Source organism: Cherax quadricarinatus, chromosome 29 (genome assembly GCF_038502225.1).
Source record: "Cherax quadricarinatus isolate ZL_2023a chromosome 29, ASM3850222v1, whole genome shotgun sequence".
In the NCBI taxonomy this organism is placed as follows: domain Eukaryota; kingdom Metazoa; phylum Arthropoda; class Malacostraca; order Decapoda; family Parastacidae; genus Cherax; species Cherax quadricarinatus.
This window is the reverse complement of record NC_091320.1, coordinates 27,935,767-27,955,824: the sequence shown is the minus strand read 5'-3', so window position 1 is coordinate 27,955,824 and position 20,058 is coordinate 27,935,767. Positions and strand designations below refer to the sequence as shown.

General features: G+C 39.0%; 1 protein-coding gene across 1 annotated transcript; it reads left to right on the top strand.

Annotated features, from left to right (window-relative positions):
• The first annotated feature begins 15,885 nt into the window (after positions 1 to 15,885).
• On the top strand, positions 15,886 to 18,991 carry LOC128690471 (glycine, alanine and asparagine-rich protein-like). Its single transcript, XM_053779142.2, has 3 exons — positions 15,886 to 16,002; positions 16,159 to 16,187; positions 17,979 to 18,991. Exons 1-3 carry the CDS (start codon positions 15,963 to 15,965, stop codon positions 18,666 to 18,668), a joined length of 759 nt encoding a protein of 252 aa, XP_053635117.2. The 5' UTR covers positions 15,886 to 15,962; the 3' UTR covers positions 18,669 to 18,991.
• The last annotated feature ends 1,067 nt before the right edge of the window (positions 18,992 to 20,058 follow it).

Here is a 20,058-nt window from a genome sequence, read left to right as displayed (position 1 = left end):
GTAGTTATTAAATGTAAATAGATGGCCATACTGGATTTAAAATTTATGTAATCGAAAACGGGAAGCTGCGCCTGCGCAGAAGGGGATTCGCCAGCTTGGTTTTGAATTGTGTACAACATTGGTGTGATGGGAAGGAATTTTCATGCTCTAGAGGTTGAAATTGGGATGACACCTCTCAAATAGGAGGCAAAATTGTTGGACATGCATTCCTGCATGACTTGAGATATCAGATGACTGGACAAGACAGCTCCAGGAACCTCAGATAAGCTCTCTAGATTTGTGTATAATTCTGGCCAGTGTTTTCATAAATTTAGTTAGTGAGGTTTTTCTGAGTATGATACAATTTAATATCCAGTCAAATTGGTGAGTGATATTAAGATATATTTTCCTTCTGTTATGTAATTGTGTTTATATATAATTATTTTTTAATATACAGTCCACAAATTTATATATTTACCAGAATTCCTGATGTATAATTCATTTAATTAATAGGTCCAGAGCAACTTGTGGATATGACAGTGGTAGGTATCGAAGGGGGACATTTTTTGCCACCTAGGTGTCCCAAATTCATACTTGTCTATTAACATTGATAAATAATAATTATTTTTGTTATTTACTGTTATGTACATAATGAATTACATACAGATAAATGCAATTTTCTACACCTAGCTACCTACACAAGTCTCTAATGCCCAGGTACCTACTTAGTGCTAGGTAAACAGGGACAGCATGTACAAGGAACCATGCCCAACGTTTCTGCCAGTGGAGCCTGAGTGTGTAAGCTGAGGACGCTATCAACTAAACATGTCCCAATTTGCCAGTTTAACTGAATGAATAATAACATTAATTTTTTTTTATTTTATAACTAATGAATGCCTCTTCTGACTGGTTTCAAAGTATTATTGATGATGCACTTTTTCAGAAGGATGATAACCCACAAGTTTAATCCGAATAAATGCAAATTTGAAATTTTAATTTAAATGTGGAAAATTGCATTTATCTGAATTTATCAGTGGTGACCTGTACTTAACTCAGTGGTGACCTGTACTTAACAGTGGTGACCTGTACTTAACTCAGTGGTGACCTGTACTAAACTCAGTGGTGACCTGTACTTAACTCGAGTGGTGACCTGTACTTAACTCAGTGGTGACCTGTACTTAACTCAGTGGTGACCTATACTTAACTCAGTGGTGACCTGTACTTAACTCAGTGGTGACCTATACTTAACTCTGTGAAGAAGTGTCTTGTGTGCTCCCGTGGACTGAACCAAGATGCCCTCCATCGAGCAACTTTACCAGCAACTTAAGGAAGAATTGAGGGCAGCGAAGATGGAGATACGGCGATTGACCGAGGAAAACAAGAGGATTCGTAGTAGTCCTCCTGTTTCGATTCCTCAGGTCAAGAAGGGATCGTGGTCAGTGGCTGGACAGCATGGGACGACGAAGTTGACGATCAAGAAGACGAATGGAAAGCCAGAAACGATGAAGAAGAAAGAGACTGCTGTGGAAACCTCCAACGCATTCTCGGTGCTACCCGACGAATGTGAGTCGACTACTGGGATCGTCACGACGAACGACAACAAGGAAGGTAAGAATATTGTTGTTGTTGGGGATAGCCAGGTTAGATACATGGATAGGGCATTCTGCTTGAAGGACAGGAGTAGGAGACAGAGGGTATGCTTTCCTGGGGCTGGGATGGAGGACATTGTTAGCCGGCTTGACAACATCATGAATGGTAATGGGATCAATCCTATTATTTGCCTCAGTGCTGGAGGCAATGATGTAGGCAAGCGTAGAAGTGAGGATTTAGTTAGAAAGTTCAGGACAGCTATAGACATAATTAGGAAGAAGGGGGGGCGCCCTGTTATATGTGGCATTTTGCCAAGAAGAGGTGTTGGCAATGAATGGTTGTCCAGAGCAATTGGTATTAATTGTTGGCTGGATAAACACTGTAAGGATAATGCAGTACCATTCATTGACAACTGGGACAACTTCTATGGCCGAAATGACATGTATGCCAGGGATGGGGTTCACTTATCCAGGGCAGGTGTGGGTTTTCTTGCTAACTCAGTTGAGGGGGTTGTTAGGACTTTAAACTAGGATTAGTTAGAGGTATGGGTTTAGAAATGATAAATAATGAGTATGGATATATTGACTTATGCTCTGATATTAAGAATCTTAATAGTAACTGTCATGGAGTAACTCTGGGTAATGATAATTTCAGAAATTGTGTAAAAACAAAGATGAATAGGAAAAATGTGCAGAAGAAAAAACATATGATGGTATTTTATGCTAACAGTCGAAGTGCAAGAAATAAAATTAATGAACTACGTTTGGTAGCATGTGCTGGGAACTTTGATATCATTGCATTAACTGAAACGTGGTATGATTTAAAGAGTCGGGATATGACTGCTGAGTGTAATATTCAGGGATTTAAGTTGTTCAATGTGGATAGATGTAATGGGAAGGGGGGAGGAGTTGCATTGTATGTTCGAGAAAATATTAATTGTTGCATAAAAACAGGTATAAAAATAGATGGAGCAGTAACAGAGTCTGTTTGGGTAGAGTTCGTGGAGGGTCAAGAAAAACTAATTCTAGGTGTAATATACCGACCTCCAGGCTTGGATCACGATAGAGGGAGACTTCTTTGGGACGAAATTGTTAGGGCTTCTGGACACAGTAACATAGTCATAGTAGGGGACTTTAACTTTAGTCAAATTGACTGGAATTCTTTGACAGGTAATCTAGAGTCCAGTGACTTTATGGAAACAGTTCAGGACTGTTTTCTGAAACAGAGCGTAACTGAGCCTACCAGGGGTAATAATTTGCTAGACCTAGTCTTGTCAAATAAGGAAACACTCGTGAATAATCTGGAGGTCACTGAAGAGCTTGGCGCAAGTGATCACAAATCCATCACTTTTAGCATTAATTGGGAATGCAAGAATAATGATAATACAGTAAAAATCCCTGATTTTCGTTCTGCCGATTATAATGGACTTAGGGAACATCTGTCTAATCTTGATTGGGGTTATCTAGCTAATGATTTTATTGACGATAATCATACTTATGAATATGAAGGGATCTGCTTTTATGATTGTTTTCTTAATAATGTACACAGTGCCCAGAGTATATACATTCCCCAGAGAGAAATTAGGTCTAATAATAACGATCCCAAATGGGTTAACAGGAGGCTAAAGCATCTATTAGGGGAGAAAAGGGGAATTTATAGGCGCATCAGAAGAGGAGAGGTTAACCTTACTGACCAATATGTTCAGTTTAAAAGAGAAGTAAAAAAGGCGATTAGAAAGGCTAAACGTGACTATGAAATTAGAGTTGCTAATGAATCAAAGACTAATCCAAAGGGGTTCTTTCAAGTGTATAGGACGAAGGTGAAGGAAAAAGTAGGACCTCTGAAAACTGGGAATGGACAGCTGACGGATAATGAACTGGAAATGTGTTCCTTATTTAATGACTATTTTTTGTCAGTTTTTACACAGGAAGATGTAAATGAGATTCCAGTAATTAACAATTATTTAGTTCCTGATGAATTTAAGTTAACTAATATTACTGTCACGAGGGACATGGTTATTAAACAGATAGACAAACTGAAACAAAATAAGTCCCCGGGACCCGATGAGTTGTTTTCAAGGGTACTTAAGGAATGCAAGATGGAGCTTAGTCAGCCACTAACGAGTGTATTCAATGCGTCCATCCTTACCAGTGTTGTGCCAGAGTTGTGGAAGATGGCTAATGTGGTTCCTATATTCAAATCAGGGGATAAGTCCACTCCTTCAAATTACCGTCCAATAAGCCTGACATCTATAGTGGGCAAGTTATTAGAATCAATTATAGCTGACATTATCAGAAGTCACCTTGAAGAGCATAACTTGATAAATGAATCTCAGCATGGATTCACGAGAGGTCGTTCCTGCCTGACAAACTTACTGACGTTCTTCAATAGAACATTTGAGGCAGTTGACAGTGATAAGGAATATGATATTGTTTATTTGGATTTTAGTAAAGCCTTCGACAGAGTACCTCACAAGAGACTCTTAAGAAAAGTGGCAGCTCATGGTATAGGAGGTAAAGTTCTAGCATGGATTGAGGCATGGCTTACCAATAGAAAGCAGAGAGTTAACATTAATGGAGTGAAATCTGAGTGGGGATTAGTCACTAGTGGCGTTCCACAAGGATCAGTTTTAGGCCCTCTCCTGTTCATAATTTACATTAATGACCTTGATGAGGGGATTACTAGTGACATGAGTAAGTTTGCTGATGATACAAAGATAGGCCGTATAATTCACTCTGAGGAGGATATCAATGAACTCCAGGACGATTTGAACAAATTAATGTCTTGGTCTGAAAAATGGCAGATGAAGTTTAATGTGGATAAGTGTAAGGTACTTGCCCTTGGTAATGAAAATAACCCTCGAAGCTATAATCTAGGTGAAGTAGAGCTTGGTCATACAGAATGTGAAAAAGACTTGGGAGTCATGGTAAGCAGAAATCTAAAGCCAAGACAGCAGTGCCTTAGTGTGCGCAACAAGGCCAACAGATTACTTGGATTTATCTCAAGAAGTATAAGTAACAGAAGTCCAAAAGTTATTTTACAGCTCTATACATCACTAGTGAGGCCTCATTTAGATTATGCTGCTCAGTTTTGGTCCCCTTACTACAGGATGGACATAGACTCATTAGAGAACATACAGAGAAGAATGACTAAAATGATTTACTGTGTAAGGAACCTCCCGTATGAAGATAGACTTAAAGCCTTAAACCTCCACTCTCTGGAGAGGCGTAGAATGAGGGGAGATATCATTGAAGTGTATAAGTGGATGACGGGCATAAACAAGGGAGACATTAATAAAGTACTGAGGGTGTCGAACCAGGTAAGAACCAGGAATAATGGATTTAAGTTGGATAAATTTAGATTTAGAAAGGACATAGGTAAGTACTGGTTCTCTAACAGAGTTGTAGATGCGTGGAACAGTCTTCCCAGTGGGGTGATAGAGGCTAGGACCTTGGGTAGCTTTAAGAAGAGACTGGACAAATATATGAGTGGGAGGGGCTGGGTTTGATTGGTGTCATGGGGTACGGGAGTTATTTCTTGGGTAGCTTTAGGTAGATATCGTTTTGATAAGGACCTGCCTCGTATGGGCCAGTAGGCCTTCTGCAGTGTTCCTACATTCTTATGTTCTTATGTAGTTATGTAGGAATACATGTCCAACAATTTTGCCTCCTATTTGAGAGGTGTCAGCCCAATTTTAACCTCTAGAGCACGAAAATTCCTTCCCATTACACTAACGTTGTATCCAATTCAAAACCAAGATGGCGAGTCCCCTTCTGCGCAGGCGTAGCTTCCCATTTTCGATTACATAAATTTAAAATACAGTATGGCCATCTATTTACATTTAATAACTACTGTATTTCTGGAAAATATGTACAGTATTTTCCACATTAAATGTGGAAAATAGCATTTATCTGAATGTATCATTATATACATAACAGTAAATGAACAAAGATAATTATTATTTATCAGTTAGACAAGTAGGAATTTGGGACACCTAGGTCGCAAAAAATGTCCCCCTTCGATACCTACCAGTGTCATATCCACAAGTTGCTCTGGACCTATTAATCATAAATGAAATATACATCACCAGGAATGTTGGTAAATATATAAATTTGTGGACTGTATATTAATATTAAAAAAGGATTATAGTATATACACACATTTATATAACAGAAGGAGAATATATCTTAATCATAACACTCACCAATTTGACTGGAGATTAAGTTGTATCATACTCAGAAAACCTCACTGTTTATACATGAAAATAACAACTGGCCAGAGTTATAACATAACAGACTTATCTGAGTTTCCTGGAGCTGTCTTATCCAGTTGCCTGATATCTTAAGTTATGCAGGAATGCACACCCAACAATTTTGCCTCCTATTTGAGAGGTGTCAACCCAATTTTAACCTCTAGAGCACGAAAAATTCTTCTCATTACACTAACGTTGTATTCAATTCAAAATAACAATGGCGACTGTCCATCTTTTAAAAATTCACTTTTATTAAATACAATATAGGGCATCTATTTACCTAAAAATTACCGTATTTCCGGAAAATATACAGTATTTTCCACACTGCGGCCAAGTGGAGTTCATTGCTAAACGACTCAAATTACTCCTTCCTTTAGGAGACGATTCCAGCCGGTTCTGGCTTGAGTGGCTGTTCTCCTAGTAGGTCTTACTACAATTTCATTTTCCGGCATCACTTGGTCTGCATTATCTTCCATATCACTCATGTCACTTTCCCTCAGATTTTCATTTACATTTGATTGAACACCTAATTCCAAGGAAATCAATTTATTAATTGTGCGTAAACTTTCCTGGCCACAACACAACACTTTGACATTCCTGACAACACCTTGTGCATCTGGGTACAGTGACAATACTTTGCCCAGTGGCCACAATGTTCGATGTTGTTCAGTGTCAATTAACACGATGTCACCTGGTTGAATGGTCTGTCGATTTACTGTCTGTCACACCATAAAAGTGTTCACGTAGTGTAAGAAGATATTCCTTACGCCACACATTAGACCAATGATCAATTACTATATTTAACATTTTAAATTTATTACACAACACTGCCGCATCATTGTAATCTTCATCACTTTCTTCCGGATTATCTCTATAGACAGGGGCAGCTTCTAATTTCCTTCCACATATTAGGTGAGAAGGTGTTAATACATCTGCATCAGGTGTATCACTCATGTACGAGAGAGGCCTATTATTTATACGATTCTCCGCCTCCACTAACACTGCACGGAATTCTTCCAAATTAATTCTCTTCCGGTGTAGTACTTTACGGAGACACCTCTTCACTGTGCCTATCAGTCTTTCGTACAGCCACTCCCCCCTGCCAAGGGGCTCTAGGAGTAATAAATTTCCAGGTACACCCTCGTTGGGTTAACAGAGATTGAACAACGTTACTATTATTTAATTCTATCAAATGTTGAGCACCTGCTACAAAATTTGTGGCATTATCCGAAATCATCAATCTCGGACAGGATCTCCTAGCTGCAAATTTTCGAAACAGCTGCCAAATCAAAATCGAGAACAACGTCCAGTATTGGGCCCCTACTTAAACAAGATGGGTCCTACACAGATGACAGCAAGGAAATGAGTGAGCTACTTAAGTCCCAATATGACTCAGTTTTTAGCGAGCCGCTAACCAGACTGAGTCGAAGATCAAAATTAATTTTTTATGAGAGAGCCACAAAATTTGATTAACACAAGCCTATCCGATGTTATCCTGACGCCAAATGACTTCGAACAGGCGATAAATGACATGCCCATGCACTCTGCCCCAGGGCCAGACTCATGGAACTCTGTGTTCATCAAGAACTGCAAGAAGCCCCTATCACGAGCCTTTTCCATCCTATGGAGAGGGAGCATGGACACGGGGGTCGTCCCACAGTTACTAAAAACAACAGACATAGCCCCACTCCACAAAGGGGGCAGTAAAGCAACAGCAAAGAACTACAGACCAATAGCACTAACATCCCATATCATAAAAATCTTTGAAAGGGTCCTAAGAAGCAAGATCACCACCCATCTAGAAACCCATCAGTTATACAACCCAGGGCAACATGGGTTTAGAAAAGGTCGCTCCTGTCTGTCTCAACTATTGGATCATTACGACAAGGTCCTAAATGCACTAGAAGACAAAAAGAATGCAGATGTAATATATACAGACTTTGCAAAAGCCTTCGACAAGTGTGACCATGGCGTAATAGCGCACAAAATGCGTGCTAAAGGAATAACAGGAAAAGTCGGTCGATGGATCTATAATTTCCTCACTAACAGAACACAGAGAGTAGTCGTCAACAGAGTAAAGTCCGAGGCAGCTACGGTGAAAAGCTCTGTTCCACAAGGCACAGTACTCGCTCCCATCTTGTTCCTCATCCTCATATCCGACATAGACAAGGATGTCAGCCACAGCACCGTGTCTTCCTTTGCAGATGACACCCGAATCTGCATGACAGTGTCTTCCATTGCAGACACTGCAAAGCTCCAGGCGGACATCAACCAAATCTTTCAGTGGGCTGCAGAAAACAATATGAAATTCAACGATGAGAAATTTCAATTACTCAGATATGGTAAACATGAGGAAATTAAATCTTCATCAGAGTACAAAACAAATTCTGGCCACAAAGTAGAGCGAAACACCAACGTCAAAGACCTGGGAGTGATCATGTCGGAGGATCTCACCTTCAAGGACCATAACATTGTATCAATCGCATCTGCTAGAAAAATGACAGGATGGATAATGAGAACCTTCAAAACTAGGGAGGCCAAGCCCATGATGACACTCTTCAGGTCACTTGTTCTATCTAGGCTGGAATATTGCTGCACACTAACAGCACCTTTCAAGGCAGGTGAAATTGCCGACCTAGAAAATGTACAGAGAACTTTCACGGCGCGCATAACGGAGATAAAACGCCTCAATTATTGGGAGCGCTTGAGGTTCCTAAACCTGTATTCCCTGGAACGCAGGAGGGAGAGATACATGATTATATACACCTGGAAAATCCTAGAGGGACTAGTACCGAACTTGCACACGAAAATCACTCACTACGAAAGCAAAAGACTTGGCAGACGATGCACCATCCCCCCAATGAAAAGCAGGGGTGTCACTAGCACGTTAAGAGACCATACAATAAGTGTCAGGGGCCCGAGACTGTTCAACTGCCTCCCAGCACACATAAGGGGGATTACCAACAGACCCCTGGCAGTCTTCAAGCTGGCACTGGACAAGCACCTAAAGTCAGTTCCGGATCAGCCGGGCTGTGGCTCGTACGTTGGTTTGCGTGCAGCCAGCAGCAACAGCCTGGTTGATCAGGCTCTGATCCACCAGGAGGCCTGGTCACAGACCGGGCCACGGGGGCGTTGACCCCCGGAACTCTCCAGGTAAACTCCAGGTAAACTGTTCTGCAGACAAGTCCTGTGCCACTTCTAAATGAACTGCCCTAGTAGCAGTACAGGTGAACAAACAAACATACACTTTCAGTGGAACACCATTTGAAGTACCTGTTAAAATTATTGGACCACTATAGTCTACACCTGTTACATCAAATGGTTTCACTAATTGTACACGCTCCTTTGGCAATGGTGGAGGACCTGGGTACATATAGGATCTGGCATCCACATGGCGACATATTACACAAGATTTAATCACCCTTTTTAAAATTTTTATGGGCATTTAGAACAATCAAATTTGTTAGATGATGAGTTTTGGGCAGTAAGATAGGGTGTTTAGCATAATCATCTAATTCAGCATTTTGTAACCTACCTCTGCACCTAATTACATTGTTCTCTAAATACAGCCCCCAATTTCTCTATTATAGAACCTTTCACAGTTTTTCTTTCCATCATCAATTTAATCTCATTTCCATAGATTTTCTCCTGTACCCTCTTTATCCAATATTCAAGAGGATGTGAAAACTTATATGAAATATTCATCTTGTTTAGAAATTTAAACTCCAACTTAGTTACATTGATTAGTTTGGGTAAAGAAGAATACCTATTTATATCAATGGCTAAGGGAGGACAAACTATTGGAGCAGTGGTCACAGTAATTTCAACAGGAGCAATATACGTCTTCTGTACAGGCCAATTAGCTTTATTTACCAACCAACTCGGTTCTTTAAACCATGATACAGCATTTACAAATTTAGCATTAGGTAAACCTCGAGACAAAAAATCAGCTGGATTCTCCTCACCAGGTATATGATTAAATGTTAACATATGCTACCCAAACTATTATACTTCTCTTACATCTGATTAATTTCAGTGACTGTTTTGTACGTACACAATTTTACTGTTTCCATTACGAATCCATTGTAAGGATACCTCATTATCAGACCAAATTACAGTGTCACTAATATTTATCTCATGCAACTTATTTCTTATATAATTAGCTAATTTGACACCTACATAAATGGCTGTTAATTCCAACTGAGGTAAGGTACGTGATTTAATTGGAGACACTTTAGCCTTAGACATAACAAGAGAAATAACACTATTACATTGAAGGTAAGCAACTGCTCCATATGCCAATTTTGAAGCATCACAAAAAATGTGGAGCACATTTTTCCCATCTGGATTGGCCACCTGGCGTGGGAACTCCAACATTGGAATTTTTTCACAATCACCAATTAATTCATCCCACCTGTTAATGAATTCCTCAGGTAGAGTTTCATCCCAAGCACATTTAAGTTTCCATGCTTCTTGAATTAATAATTTCCCTCTTATAGTAAGGAGTGACACTAAACCTAGTGGATCAAAACATTTGGAAACTTCAGCAAGCAAAATTCTCTTAGTTAATTTATTGGGCATATTGTAATTATTAGGTTTTAACATTAACAAATCTCTCTCAGTATCCCAAGTTAAACCCAATACATTACTACATTTTGGCACTTCATCTCCAGGGTAATCTTTATTTATTTTGTCCTTCAATTTGGACGAATTACTATTCTATTCCCTCAGAGGCATATTTGCACTTTGCATTATTTTATTAGCCTCTCCATAAGTCATGAACAGTTCCTCTTCAGTTGATGTCACACCCAGGAAATTGTCCACATAAAATTGTTTGCTCATTACTTTACTCAATGGACTTTCCATACGTTTAAGGTGTGCATTTATCGTCGCTTGAAGTAGGAACGGACTGGATGTAGCACCAAATAATACGCTCCTAAAGCGAAAGGTTTTCAGAGGGCTAAGTGGGTCACTAGGATTCTCAGGCCATAAGAAGCGGGTACAATCCCAGTCAGCCTCTTGTAAACCCACTCTTAGGAAAGCTTTACTTATGTCAACCGTAAAGGCATAATGCTTCACTCTGAAATTTAATAAGATATCTCCTAATTTTTCCGTCAACGACGGACCTGTCATCAAACAGTCATTTAAACTAGGTACATTTTTGTTACTCCTGGCACTACAGTTAAACACAATCCTCAAAGGAGTGGTCTTAGAATCCTTCTTCACTCCGTGATGGGGCAAATAGTGACCATAAATTTTGGCTTGCTCAGGAGGTACCTCTTCTACAAATTTATTAATTAATTGTTCAGAAATTATATCATTATAGGCAGTTAACAATTCTGGTGTCTTACCCAGTTCGCGGAGCTGAGCCTTTAATTGTCCATATGCCATTTTATAATTAGTGGGCAATTCTGGATGGTTCAGTCTCCACGGAAGTCGTACCCAGTATTGTCCAGATTCAAATTTTGCATATCTCAGGTATTGCTCCTGAGTAAAAGAATCGTTTGGAGTTTCTTCATTTACATTTATTCCAGTGCTGTCTAATTCCCACAATTTATGCACTGGCTCAACACCATCCTCTATGAAAGAATTATACTGGGGCACGATTTCATGAGTAAGACACACAGTTATGGTATTTGTAGTTTCCTCTAGTCATGTACTGTTATTACGAGGAATCCTACCATACATTACATGGCCTCCTGCAGTCTTCAAAAGGGTGACACCACATTTCTTTACCATACCCTTTACAAAGGAGGCGTAGTAGTCACTACCTATCAAAATATTTATTGGGCCTACAGAATCATCACTTACCCCAGAAGGTGCTAAATTTACATTATGTGAAAGTCTTTATGTAGCTTTACTAAGCCCTACTGTAGATATTTTCTCTGGAAGTCTATCTACAATTACTGCATTAACACGTTTTTTCTCATTGCCCAACCTGACAGTTACATAAACAGTGTCATACAATTGAGCCCTTTTATCCGAGAGAAAACCAGATAATTTTAAAGTTGTGGGATCTCCCATCTGTACTTTCATACCATCAAGACATTTACGTTTTATGAAGGTACGCTGGGATCCCTGGTCCAATAATGCATTTACATTTTTTTATTTATGCCTTTTATCATCAATTTTTACCTGTAACACAGGTAAGGCTACTTTAGCAAAACCATCATTATTAACATTAGCAGCAATTTTTACATTAGCTACTGTTGTGTCAAGATTGTCAACATTATCATAATTATCAATATTATCATATAGACCCTTACACATGACTATATGGTGTCTTCCTTTGTGACATTGATAACAGTTGTTTAATTTGGCATGACAATTCTTTACATTGTGATTACCTAAACATCTGATACATCTGTCAAGTTCCTCCAATCTTTCAACTTCATCATTCCATGAATTGTATGCATTGCAATTCTTAGAAAAATGAGTACCCTTGCAGAAAAGACAATCTCTCTTTTCTTTGACTGGTTTCTTATTAACTGGGCTACTCTTAGGAGGGTACTTATTCTTCTTACCTTGTGGAGAATCATTATTTCTGATTCCTGCTACTTGATATGCACCTATGCAACTCTTTTTAGGAAATGAATTTTGATTATTAACATTGTGATAATTTTTCCCTTTGTGAAAGTTGACAGATACCTCAGAGTTATTATGTGTTGCATCTTTAAAATGAGTTAGTTGGCTGGTCTGCAACTGAACAATTAATTCTTGTAGACCTAGTCTTATTTCCTCCAGACCAAAATAACCTTTGTGATATTTGTTTGAGAGTCATTCAAGCATTTTACAGCTTAATTTATTCTGTACCATGGCACTCAATAACCAGTCTGATTCCTTCAGATTATATTTATTACTTAAAGTTTTGAGAGTGCTCTCCAGTTTAACTTTAAACTGCTGTAAACCTTTGTAAGTGTGATCTGGAGATTTTAAACTAACAATGATATTCACTAGATCCAACCTACTTTGTTCTATTTTACCATAAGTGACCTTCAACAAGTCAACTGCTTCCTTGTAAGAGTCATCTACATTAGAAAAGGCTTGTATGAGTATGTGAGCATCTCCTCTTACCTGTCCTTTTAGGTAAAATAATTTAGTTACACAGGCTAGGTCACTCCTATCATGCACAGCTGCTTTAAAGATTGACCAAAATTCCTCCCAATTTTCACCAGGATTAAATACAGGTAAACATAATTCTGGGAGTTTTGGCAAAGACATATTATTTGTTGGAGCAGACTGATTAACTGCCTGGTTTACACATTTTAATTTATTCAAGGCCTGACTTTTACAAGAAAGAATCTTTTCCTCTAATTCATAATACTGATTAATCATAAGATCTACTTCAGTATCATCTACACAGTTTACTAACAAATCTCCTTCATATTTGTTGTAATATAATTTGTATGAATCATATCTATTACCTAAAGCATCTAAATACAATTTTAAATCATCAATATTTACAGTTTCTTGATTCATTAATTCCAAACATTTATTATATGCCTTGGTTACATGACCCTTTCTAGCCTGCAGTGATGCTTTCTTTGCTCTATATTCCATATGTTTGTCTTCTATATTAATTTCCTCATTTTCAGCCATCATGCAATGTGTTAAATTCAACCCAATAAATAACACTGATTACAATTTACAACACTGATACAACTTACCTTTGAATAAATCCCAGCTACTTAAGCTCAGCAATTACATGTAAAAAATTATAATATAAATTTTAAATGTACATTAATAAAAACAAACCTTTAGCCAGTCTTGGCTTATCAAAATTAATATTATACAAATTAATAAATCCTTGCCAGAATTTGGCATAGCAAAATTAATATTATACACATTAATATTAGTTACACTTGGCTTATCAATTACACATACACTGATATAAATCTTGGCCAGAATTATCTTATCAAATTAATATTATACATATACATTAATATAAATCCTAGCCACTTTGGCTTTGCAAAATTAGTATACACATTAATATAATTAGCTACACTTGGCTTATCAATTACACATACACTTATACACATTAATATAATCTTTAGCCACACTTGACTTAGCTTATCCAAATTAATATTGTAATAATTATAATCCACTACACATTAAGTAAATTTGTGTTTAGTTAGTTAGTTAATATGTTTATTATGCACCCCATACCCATCCTGTGGGCGGTAGTCAAAAGATTACAGAGGTACATAATTGGTCTAGGGACTGGTCTCCAAAGTTTTGATAGCTGAGCAAGTTACAGAGGTAATGAACTCACAGTTTACAAAGGTAATGAACTCAATTTACAAAGGTAATGAACTCCAGGTAGGTCTGGTCACAATCATGACAAGTTACAAAGGTATTTACAGATTACAGAGGTACGTAATGGGTCCAGGGACTGGGCCCCCAAAGTTTTGATAGCTGAACTAGGTACAAAGGTAATGAGCTCACAAGTTACAAAGGTAATGAATTCTGTAAGAATGATTACTTACGTTTATACATGGCTACAATCATGAACAAATTATAGTGTAATGAGCAATTCACACTTCCACACCCGGTCACAACTGTAATGAGTTATTGGTGCAAATATTGATTGTTGAGTCACATACATACACACACACACACACACACACACACACACACACACACACACACACACACACACACACACACACACACACACACACACACACACACACACACACACACACACACACACACACACACTCACACACACACACACACACACACACACATGGTAATGCATTATTTACAGCTAGCAAAGTCAGGGTATTTCTCCAGAATGGTCTGTAATATACCACTGCGGATAAAATACTTTGCCATTTCTTGAACATTTCTGAGTGAGTTGTTTCTAAATTCATTAATTTGATCACACTCCAGTACATAATGACGCAAGGTGTGACAATAGTCCATCTGGCAGTTTACATTTCGTTTGGTCTACATCTGGTGGTGGTGATTTAACCTGCCATAGATACTTGTAACCCCCTTTGATGACTTCTGAATGCCTCTTCTGATTCCCTTCAAATCTTCGTTACTAATATTTAACTCAGTCATCAACTTATGCCGCACTCTGCACTATTTCAGTCGCGTGTATAAAGGCACAAGATACTGGGATTATGGAATACCGGGATACCTTCCTTGGATCGTGCAGCGACAGAAACACATCTAATTTTGTTGCATATACAAATTCATACTTTTCCAGAATATCGATTTTCTTAGTTCATATTATTAGATGCAATGCAGTGCAATTAGCGGTCCCCCAGGATTAGTTCCAACAGGTCAGGATATGTAATAGTAGATGGTACGAGAAACCCTACAAATTATAGTTGGTAAAGCAAGATGTTTCGGTCTGAACAACAACTGTAACTCTTGATTATGTCTGCTTACTGCTTGCTTTTAGGCATAGAGGTGCTGTCACGTGACTGGCTGATTAGATATTTGCATTAATGAGCAGGTATACAGGTATACCGAATGACTGGAAGAACCAGTTTGACGTGATCAGTCCCTCCCTCAGCCTTGCTAGCTGAACACCGAACACAGTTGAGGGGCTGATCACCTCAAACTGCTTCTTCAAGTAAGTCTTCTACCATCTACACGCCCTTAAAGATTGATAGATTGATCACCTCATTCTTCATCGTGTCTTCCACCGTCTTCAGACTGTTTTCTGTAATGTATTGATAAAGTCACTGGTCTGTGAAACGTCTCCAGTAAAGATACACAAGTGTTGCACATGTGTCTTACTCATCTGTTTGTCCGGTTTTTAAATCATTAATATGATATTAGATTGGTGAGGTCCCTGCTGGTGAAACGTTCCTCATTGGTACCCAGGTGCTGCACATGTCTTATTAATCACCATCAGTGTTGGACGACCAATCTGTGCAGCACATATCAGGCCACTGCTCTCAGGTGTTGCTTAACACTGCTGAAGGTGCTGATGAATGAGCTGAATGATTCAAAACAGCTCAGCATTGTGAAGCGAGAACGAGGTACAATGGATAGTCTTGGGCACTTCTATACTGTCACACAACCGATTTTCAGCTCCGTCATGCTAGGCTGGAAGCGGCCGGTATAAAAGGCAACAGAGACAGGAAGGATCACTACATACCACTCCCGCTCTCCTACCATCATGACCGCACTCAGGACTGTTCTCACTCTTCTTTGTCTGGGTCAGTCCTCAACACATTCTCTAAGCTACCTGTAAAACTACAAACGAGGAGTTGTGTGAAATATTTGCTACTTTAATGTCTTAGTTAAATGTTTATTTATATCGTATACGTAGAAAAAGCTAATTCTGAACTAAAAATATCTTATCTTTGTCCCAGGACTGGTTATCGCCGAGGAGGCTCAGCGTGTGAGTATTGCTGACTGAGAACTAGTCCAGCTGAAAACTGGAACTCCGTTTCTTGGTATGATGTAAAGGGCCTTAAATGTTTACAGTTCCCGAACTTCTACCTTGCTTTATATAGGTCGGTTCTCTGGGTTAATTATCAGTAATAATTTCGTGTTCGAGCGAACTCAAGTAGTTTGTTAGATTACACTCATCGGTGAAGACTTTCAGTTACCTCTCTTGACCGTATAGGCTCACCCCATCTGCATACCTTGCAATACCTCCTCATTCGCTGTAATGGAGTATATAAGTTCGTTTTGTGTGTTATTCTGTAAATTAAAAAAAAAACACTCACTCGACACATTATTCACTCAAGACTTGCCTTGTTAAATGTATGTAACACTTCAAATATTGCAGGGCTACCCCTATATACAAGATAGTATCTCAGGACTACCCCTATATACAAGAGAGTATCTCAGGACTACCCCTATATACAAGAGAGTATCTCAGGACTACCCCTATATACAAGAGAGTATCTCAGGACTACCCCTATATACAAGAGAGTATCTCAGGACTACCCCTATATACAAGAGAGTATCTCAGGACTACCCCTATATACAAGATAGTATCTCAGGACTACCCCTATATACAAGAGAGTATCTCAGGACTACCCCTATATACAAGAGAGTATCTCAGGACTACCCCTATATACAAGAGAGTATCTCAGGGCTACCCCTATATACAAGAGAGTATCTCAGGACTACCCCTATATACAAGAGAGTATCTCAGGACTACCCCTATATAAAAGAGAGTATCTCAGGACTACCCCTATATACAAGAGAGTATCTCAGGACTACCCCTATATACAAGAGAGTATCTCAGGACTACCCCTATATACAAGAGAGTATCTCATGACTACCCCTATATACAAGAGAGTATCTCAGGACTACCCCTATATACAAGAGAGTATCTCAGGACTACCCCTATATACAAGAGAGTATCTCAGGACTACCCCTATATACAAGAGAGTATCTCAGGACTACCCCTATATACAAGAGAGTATCTCAGGACTACCCCTATATACAAGAGAGTATCTCAGGACTACCCCTATATACAAGAGAGTATCTCAGGACTACCCCTATATACAAGAGAGTATCTCAGGACTACCCCTATATACAAGAGAGTATCTCAGGACTACCCCTATATACAAGAGAGTATCTCAGGACTACCCCTATATACAAGAGAGTATCTCAGGACTACCCCTACATAAAAAAGCATAGTACAGAGATAAAGTTGCAATAAAATCTTCAGTAATTCTGATTCATTCCGGTTATCTGTAACGCATAATATTTATTCATTAATTCGACGGTGTAACTATCTGACAGCTAAACGTAAAATAATTTTTTATTTAAATCATTACAAAATAAGTTCAGATAATAGACAAATTTTTGAGGAAAAAAGTAAAAAAATATAACCAGATGTAGGATTCTATAATCTTTCAAACATTCATGTACTGTTTCTCATTTTTGTCTTCAAGAGTGCTGCTGACTAAACAGCTAGTGAGAGTAGAAAAATACTGTTATCTATCAGTGCGACTACTAACAGCATAAATGTAAATAAAATCTCTGATTATATAAAGTCATGCATCAAATAACAATTAGACCCCTACATAATTTATTGAAAATTATTTGTGGTCTTAATAAAAATTTAATTGAAATATTAAAGAAACTAAGGAAGTGATGAAGTTTTATATATTATGATGTTCATATATATTAATAAATCCTCGAAGCTTTATTCTATTCTGCTGCACCACAGGAGAAGCGGGGCGGTGGGTATGGCAGTGCTGGACAAGGTTATGGCGGCCATGGCGGCGCTGGCTATGGTACTGGGGGTGGCGGCTACCTGATTGTTGGTGCGGGTGGCGGCGGTGGTCACGGTCCTAGTGCTGCTGATATTGCCAACCAAGCTGCACATCAAGCTACTGCAGCTGCTGCGGGTCTTCCTGGAGCTGCCAACGCAGCTGCAGGAGCTGCAGCCAATCAAGCTGCCGCCGCTTCATCGGCAGCAGCACAAACAGCTCAAGCTGCAGCAGCCGATAAACAGTCTCAGGCTGCACAGATCACTACCGCCGCCCAGGGAGCACAGGCCGCAGCTTTTACTGAAGCTTCTCTGGCAACACGGACCGCAAAAGCCGAGCAAGAAGCTGAGAACACTTACAACCTGGCGGTGCAGACGGTCAACGACATAGATGCTGCTTTTGCAGAGGCCCGAGGCATCGTGGAGGAGACCTACCAGGCCCTGGTGGCTGCCAGAGCTGTAAGGGCAGCCCAGGCCGCTATGGCTTGGCAGGCACAGCAAGCAACTTATTCTCTTAATCAGCAACAAAGCGTGGCCCTCAACGATTTGCAGAAGGCTAACCAAGCAGCTGCCCAGGCCGAGGCAGCAGCAGCCAAGGCGTTGTCCAAGTCCAAAAACAGAGATTATGGACATGGAGGACTGCACTAAGGCACTTTTCACCGCTGTATTTCATAACCACACCACTCGCTAATTCTTGTATTTAAACTATTGAACACACATAACTAGTCAAAAATACAAGTATTCGTTGTGTATATGATTTTGTCATTCAATTTTACGTGAATATAAAGAACCAGCGACACCTGACCAGCGTATTGCATCTCTTGTCAACACAGCTCTTAGCTGTCTCGTACGTTTATGAAGACACTTCATCTGAGTGTAATTATGACAATGTGTTATACTAGTGTAAATACACTGTCACACATAATATGAAAATATCCCTGTTATATAATAATAAAGATTGCCAAGGAAAATTAGTTTTACTACCATAGACTGAAGGGTTAGTTAGTTTAATATCTTTATGTACCCCATACCCATCCTGTGGGCGGCAGTCAAAAGATTACAGAGGCATACAATGGGTCCAGGGACTAGGCCCCAAAGTTTTGATAGCTGAGCAAGTTACAAAGGTACTGAAGGGGAGAACACATTAAGTTACAGTGTATTGAAATAAGGCATAGACGCGAATGCAGATCAATTTGGTCACATGTTTATAATAAACTCTACATTACTGTATATTATATAAAGTCACATATCCGTTAATACCCATACCTCCCTAATCCAACAATATTTTTCTTTATTTAAAATCTGCTCTCTAATATTTGACGTACTATCCTGACCACACCCAAACGTTTGGATAACAGACCTGTACTTATGAAAAAGATGCCCAGATGTAGTGTTTTGGAAGGTTTCAGATTTTCACAACTCCCCGTTTACAACGCACTGTAACTCGTTAGTATTCATCAACTCGTTAATATACATCAATTCATCAGTATACGTCAACTAGTTAGTACGCATCAACTCATCAGTATACATGCTAACTTTGAGAGAAACACCAGTCTTCCTTACAAAATTATAGATGGCCTCTTTTAAAGATTTACACTTATGTTTATGGACGGTGCCATGATGCTGGTAAAAGGCTCGTGATCTAAGGAATTAGAGTCACTCTTCCCTTCTTCAGATCGTACCCAGTTGATTTCTGTTTTCCAGGCACTCTATGACCCCTAGAGGTTCGACTCAGCCTGTGTAAAAACTCAGTGCACATAAAAGGAACTTCAAGAACTTCTGCCTGAAGATTCCGAAAGCTCCCTATCTGCCAACCATTTCAAAGCTACTGTTAAAAAGTATCTCTTTATCTTTATGTGATCATGACAGCAATATACTACAATAAACATTTTAAAACCTGCTGTTTTCTTCTAATCCTGTCCATATTCTTGCTTCAGCTTTCTTTCCACGTCCATATATTATTAGATAGGACTACACTATCTCATTATATTGTACTGGAATATAAGTTACTATTACTACCCGCCTTGCTTAACTTGAA

What these genes read in the sequence shown, in the direction of transcription:
- LOC128690471 (XM_053779142.2), top strand. Translation starts at nt 15,963, where the DNA reads ATGACCGCACTCAGGACTGTTCTCACTCTTCTTTGTCTGG. An exon ending in TCTCACTCTTCTTTGTCTGG is followed by an intron (nt 16,003 to 16,158) that starts GTCAGTCCTCAA and finishes TCTTTGTCCCAG; the next exon opens with GACTGGTTATCGCCGAGGAG. An exon ending in TCGCCGAGGAGGCTCAGCGT is followed by an intron (nt 16,188 to 17,978) that starts GTGAGTATTGCT and finishes GCTGCACCACAG; the next exon opens with GAGAAGCGGGGCGGTGGGTA.